Genomic DNA, 6,909 nt, shown 5'->3' with positions numbered 1-6,909 from the left:
CCTCTGCCTCCCTCCCATCCTCTGCCTCCCTCCCTTCCTCTGCCTCCCTCCCTTCCTCTGCCTCCCTCCCTTCCTCTGCCTCCCTCCCATCCTCTGCCTCCCTCCCATCCTCTGCCTCCCTCCCTTCCTCTGCCTCCCTCCCATCCTCTGCCTCCCTCCCATCCTCTGCCTCCCTCCCTTCCTCTGCCTCCCTCCCATCCTCTGCCTCCCTCCCTTCCTCTGCCTCCTCCCTCCCTTCCTCTGCCTCCCTCCCTTCCTCTGCCTCCCTCCCTTCCTCTGCCTCCCTCCCATCCTCTGCCACCCTCCCTTCCTCTGCCTCCCTCCCATCCTCTGCCTCCCTCCCTTCCTCTGCCTCCCTCCCATCCTCTGCCTCCCTCCCTTCCTCTGCCTCCCTCCCTTCCTCTGCCTCCCTCCCTTCCTCTGCCTCCCTCCCTTCCTCTGCCTCCCTCCCTTCCTCTGCCTCCCTCCCATCCTCTGCCTCCCTCCCTTCCTCTGCCTCCCTCCCTTCCTCTGCCTCCCTCCCATCCTCTGCCTCCCTCCCTTCCTCTGCCTCCCTCCCATCCTCTGCCTCCCTCCCTTCCTCTGCCTCCCTCCCTTCCTCTGCCTCCCTCCCTTCCTCTGCCTCCCTCCCATCCTCTGCCTCCCTCCCTTCCTCTGCCTCCCTCCCTTCCTCTGCCTCCCTCCCTTCCTCTGCCTCCCTCCCATCCTCTGCCTCCCTCCCTTCCTCTGCCTCCCTCCCTTCCTCTGCCTCCCTCCCTTCCTCTGCCTCCCTCCCTTCCTCTGCCTCCCTCCCTTCCTCTGCCTCCCTCCCATCCTCTGCCTCCCTCCCATCCTCTGCCTCCCTCCCATCCTCTGCCTCCCTCCCATCCTCTGCCTCCCTCCCTTCCTCTGCCTCCCTCCCTCAGTCAGCCAGTCTGGACACATGTGCACTGTATGCGCCTCAGACCGGTGGGACCTTCGAGCTATGCCTCCCTAAGTGGGAAAAACAAGTCTCTCCCATGCATGACTGAAAAGCTGCACAATGCACATTTTTCACATGTTTAGTTGTTGACCATGTAGTGAGATAGCTATGACCATGTGGAAATGTAGAATTATAAAATTAAAAAAAAAAATTATGGGTCATTCCGCAAGCAAATACCTCCCTGGAATATAATATTTTTTTAAAACTGGGATTCCAGAGTGGTACTGATAGGTTAGAAATAACATTCCCCAAACATCTTTGTTTGTGTTGAGTCATAGGAACATTTGGTAATGCCTCTGGAGCACGTTCTGTTTTTTGTTGCCCCGGTGCTACACAGCTGATTAAAATAATCAAAGCCTGATGATGAGTTCATTTATTTGAATCAGCTGTGTATGTAGGGAAAAAAACAAAACGCGTCACCAGGACTGAGTGTTGGAAAACGCTGCCCTAGAGGCAGTAGTACTGACAGCAGAGATATGACAACAGCTTTTCTGTGATGACATATGATTCAAAACATCTGTTTCTAATTTCTGTTTCTAATATTTGCATAAATCATTCCTGACTAGGCATTCATTGTGAAAGTTGTTACAGTTAAAACACGACATCACAAATGATCCCCGACATCCTCGCAACACATTTATTTTTTTGTTTCTCGACTGCGAGAACTTGATCCCTGAAATACAATTTCATATTATCTACCAGGTCCTGATTGGAGGTTTCGGCGTCCATCTTAGAGATATGTGTAACACCACTTCTCTGGAGGAGTTTGTGACCATCTCCGACAAGAATGTGTCACGGCTCACTCAAGACATCATCTGCAAGGCCTCCCCTGATTGGCTGAACAAGGCCCAGGACCACTTCCTGTCCAACCTGGACTTCCTAAAGCCCATACGGGTAAGAAACATTTAAAATACTAACACTTTTTAAAACTTAACACCGAACACTTTAACACTGGGGGCTTTAACACTGGGGGCTTTAACACTGGGGGGCTTTAACACTGGGGGCTTTAACAGTGAACGCCTAATAACACAATTCCATAGGCCTAGCCAATCTTCATTTGTTCAATGAATGTATTATTACACTTTTAGTCAGTCAGACAAACTGAATAAGCTATTCCCTTTGCACTCACTTTCACACAAAGCACACTTTATGGCGGGATAATTTAACCTGCTGACACCAAGCCTTCCTTCTTCTGATAAAGAGAGCATCATGTTCCCTGGCATAGTTAGGTCAGGAATTATCAAACCATATTTCTGTACAAGATTTAGAAATCCTGTTCCTGTCACAAAACATTAGCTTGACAATGAACGCGTCCCTTTGTCTCTTTCTCGTAATGGGAGTTGGAGAGGCCGTGAACCCTGTCGTGGCAGATGTCTGAATATAGACTTTTGACACACACACACACACACACACACACACACACACACACACACACACACACACACACACACACACACACACACACACACACACACACACACACACACACACACACACACACATAGAAAAATACAGTGTGTTAATTTCAACAATAATAGGACTCAGTGAATAGAATCACTGTACACTTCAGATAACCATCACACTTGGATGCAAATAGAGGAGTGATCCATTTTAGCTGACCCAGTTGCGTTGGCTCAGTCAGAACTCTCAGTCTTGCTGGGACAAGCTTTTGGAAGGTGCCAAAGTGTACAGAACAGTCTGCCAATGAAAATGCTGTCGCAATGGTCAACTAACACGGGAGAAAATGTAGTAAATATTTGTTGAAATATCATGCTGCTGAATCAGCCGTAATTTCAAACCGGTGTTATGGTGATACTCTTTGTTCTGAAAAAGACCAATAGGTTTCCCTCCCTAACAAAACAGATCAGGGATATTAGACTCGGGTTTGAATAAATACCCCATGTTCTGAATACAGTATAAAGTAACCGACCGCTCTTGAGTACTGATATAGGCCCTGATCCAATATCCACATCCTACAACTGCACATAAAATTAAGCCTTGCATTAGGCTTGTGTTCTAAGTGGTACACTAATATGGACAATGGAACGCAGCAATATTGGACCTATAAGGAAAGCTGACCCCAGACCTGTACTTAGTGGCTAAGGTGCGTCTGAAATGGCACTCTTTTCCCTATGTAGTGCAATATATAAGGACTCCGGTTCCATTTCAGATGGACCTTAGCCACTAAGTACAGGTCTGGGGTCAGCTGTGAGAGTGCAGCAGCTCACATTTCAGCGGCCCTCTTCTGACAGTCAATAACAGATGAGGTTGAACAGGAACCCCTCTCTGAAGTGTCCCTGGAGAGTGTTTGTTCTCATGTCTTTTATCCCCCCCTCTCTCCCCTTTCTCCCTCCTCCTCCTCACCCACAACAGAAGGACGTGAAGTCCGACCCTGAGGTCGTCCAGAAGGTATCCGCGGCAACCGACGGTCTGCTAGAGAGCTTGGGAGCGCTGGCTGTAGAGGTAGGTGCTGTCTGTCAGGCACACACACACACACACACACACACACTTACATGTATGTTCCAACGTAACATTTCTGGGTCTGCATCTGTTTTGGATAGTCTTAAATAACCCTTGAATCAACCTACCTTATTCGTGAACTCATTTGAATGTAGGCCGAAAACAACCACAAAGAGAAAGCCATCAGTTGTAGCAGTGGTCCTCCCGCTGCACATCTCTGGACCGCAATGTGCAAACAAAACCCATCTGTCCCCTCAATAATAAAAAAGCTAGCTTGGTGCTCTGGCCCTCACAAAATGGCCACCTCAAATGGCTGTAACCCTGCAATTTTGACAGTCTTTCGCAACAAATCGACTGTTTAGTGTCAGCAGTCCAGTTGGTACCAGTCCAGGTCAGGACATGGCCAAACTGTAATGCTATCCCTCTGTGGCATCTGCACTGTCAACATAGCTAACTGCCCCCAACATATCAGACCCAGTTCTGGAGTAACCAAATCTGTGCTAGCTACAATAGAAATGTCAACTATGGGGGCCTCCTGAGTGGTGCAGCGGTCTAAGGCACTGCATCGCAGTGCTTGAGGCGTCACTACAGATCCTGGTTCAATCCCAGGCTGTGTCGCAGCCGGGCCGCGCCCGGGAGACCCATGAGGCGACGCACAATTGGCCCAGCGTTGTTAGGGGAGGGTTTGGCCGGCTGGGATTTCCTTTTCCCATCGCACATCGCACTCCTTGTGGCTGGCCGGGCAGACAGCACCGGGATTTCCTTTTCCTATCGCACTCTAGCGACTCCTTGTGGCGGGCCGGGCGCAGTGCACGCTAACACTGTCGCCAGTTGTACAGTGTTTTCTCCGACTTATTGGCGCGGGTGGCTTCCGGGGTTAGGCGAGCAGTGTGTCAAGAAGCAATGCGGCTTGGTTGGGTTGTGTTTCGGAGGACGCACGGCTCTCGACCTTCGCCTCTCCAGAGCCAGTACGGGAGTTGCACCGATGGGACAAGACTGTACGTACCAATCGGGGAGACAAAGGGGTAAAAAGTACAAAGACATAAAAGTACAAAAATAAAAGTAATGTCCAATACAGTACATGGCTGGGAAACGCTGAGAGACTTAGCAGGATGTACTAGGGGAAAAAGACTACAATAGATCACCTTGTCACGAGACTCTCAACTCCCTGTCCTCCCCCCTTCTCTCCTCCTTCCACCTCCGCCCCCTCTCCCTACCACCTCCCCTCTCTCCAGCCACAGCACTGCTGAGTTGGCGGAACATAAGGAAGCCGTCAGCTGTGGGAAAGAGAGGTCGTTCCCACTGATGTGTTTAGCATACGCTCTCTGGCAGAACTGTATGTCCCTGTATATCCACCTGGCATACTGTATGTGTCATCAGAGGAAATCCATGGACAAAGATAAGTCCCTTAAACGAATGATGGAATGATCCCCTCCCTACTCAAGTCAAACAAGCAGCAATGTTACAAGACAAGAGAAGCTCCCGGTATGAATGCCTCAAAAACAGAAAAATACGCCTTTTTCCACCTTTAGTTAACCTCAACCACAGCTTTTTGCCGTTAGCTGCTTTTGTTCCCTGGTGTGAGAGGGAAGACGTTTAGTTAGTCTTGTAGCTAACTGACCTGCCTTGGCACAGAGACGTAACCTCTAGTAACCTCTCTTCAGGCTGGAGGCACGAGGTGTTGGAACAGACGCAGCCTTCCTCAAATGACTCTGCTTGTTTGCGTGCTATATGTCTGGCCCGCGGGGCATGAGGCAGACAGACAGGCACAGACAGAAAGGTGGTGGAGAGGAGAAAAAGACTTCTCTTCCTCTCGTCCTCCCACTGGCTGCCCTGTTCTATCTTTGTGTTTTTGGACGGTGAGGAAGCATGTGACTTGCTGAGGCGGCTCCCGAAATCAGCTGCAACCACAGAACACTGAGGGCGGATCTCGGAGTTTGCTGGAATTTCTTTGTCTTTGTTATGAGAAACCTGACTGTAAATGATTACACCATTCTAAATGATTACACCATTCTAAATGATTACACCATTCTAAATGATTACACCATTCTAAACGATTACACCATTCTAAACGATTACACCATTCTAAACGATTACACCATTCTAAATGATTACACCATTCTAAACGATTACACCATTCTAAATGATTACACCATTCTAAACGATGACACCATTCTAAACGATGACACCATTCTAAACGATGACAACATTCTAAACGATGACACCATTCTAAACGATGACACCATTCTAAACGATGACACCATTCTAAACGATGACACCATTCTAAACGACGACACCATTCTAAACGACGACACCATTCTAAACGATGACACCATTCTAAACGATGACACCATTCTAAACGATGACACCATTCTAAACGACGACACCATTCTAAACGACGACACCATTCTAGACGATGACAACATTCTAAACGATGACAACATTCTAAACGATGACAACATTCTAAACGATGACACCATTCTAAACGACGACACCATTCTAAACGATGACAACATTCTAAATGCTAAGAACGTGTTGTCATCTTTGTCAAAAAGGGGGCAGCTCTAGGAAAACTAGGGTTGTTAATTAAAGGGTCAGTGTCAATGAAGATATGTTACGTGTCGGAGGGTCGGAAGTCGTCTCCTTGTGGAAGAAAACTACTGGAACCGTGCAACAATATCCAGTCTGTTGCATTTCATCGGTATCACAAGATATTATGCAACAAGGTTAGGTAATAAAACCAATATATATTTCATAGTTCCAGAAAGATGCTGAGTTGGGTTATAATTACCGACCTACCTGTTCTATTCTCCGTCTTAAATGACAAAAGACCTTGTTATGCATCGGCGCCTTCATTTTGGCTCCGTCCACCGTCTTCAAAGTGTTTTTCTAAGATAACCAGCCACTTGTGCGGTGAGTCCACTGTGGCTCCTTTCTTAGGTTACTCTCGGCCATTTTTCTTTTTCTCCATTGTGCAAACACTGATACACACGCACAGGGCCTGTAGCACTCTCAAGCACACAGGTCGGCCTGGTTTTCGTAACGTTACATTACACACCTACAGGCCCAGATTAGCTAAATAGACTCAACAAAAAGGGGAGCATCACACTCTCCCAGACGTTTGGTTGGTGCATAAAACCTGGGAATTCAGATAAGCAAAAAGGTGTGATGGGTCCACACAGCAACAACAACAACAACAACAACAACAAATAGTTATACTCTCATAGAAGTTTTTTAGGGTCTTAAATGTTTGTGGATTGTCAGCATTTCTGACCTAGAGTGCACAGTGAACCCGTTGCTATTCTAATTTATTACCGGACACACAATTCTCACAAGTAGTGAGGACTTGAGGAGAATAAGGATTTGAGTATTCAAACTGTTTTTAAAAAATCCTTTATTGAAAATATGGGAGGGGTGGTTGCACAATAGATCACACAAGCCACATGTTTTCAACATTTTCAGGCTACCGTGTCATGTTGAGTGAGTGC

General features: G+C 47.7%; 1 protein-coding gene across 2 annotated transcripts in view; it reads left to right on the top strand.

Moving 5' to 3' along the window:
• LOC118395541 (phospholipid-transporting ATPase ABCA1-like) overlaps positions 1-6,909 on the top strand; it is a 45,044-nt gene that overhangs the window by 17,115 nt on the left and 21,020 nt on the right. For both annotated transcript variants that reach the window (XM_052464672.1, XM_052464671.1), the window contains exons 7-8: positions 1,664-1,855; positions 3,335-3,424. In XM_052464672.1, the coding sequence (XP_052320632.1) occupies positions 1,664-1,855; positions 3,335-3,424 (282 nt within the window). The remainder of the gene's footprint in view (positions 1-1,663; positions 1,856-3,334; positions 3,425-6,909) is intronic.

This window comes from Oncorhynchus keta, chromosome 16, assembly GCF_023373465.1.
Source record: "Oncorhynchus keta strain PuntledgeMale-10-30-2019 chromosome 16, Oket_V2, whole genome shotgun sequence".
NCBI lineage: Eukaryota > Metazoa > Chordata > Actinopteri > Salmoniformes > Salmonidae > Oncorhynchus > Oncorhynchus keta.
The sequence above is the reverse complement of the archived record's forward strand: the minus strand, read 5'-3'. Positions and strand labels throughout refer to the sequence as shown.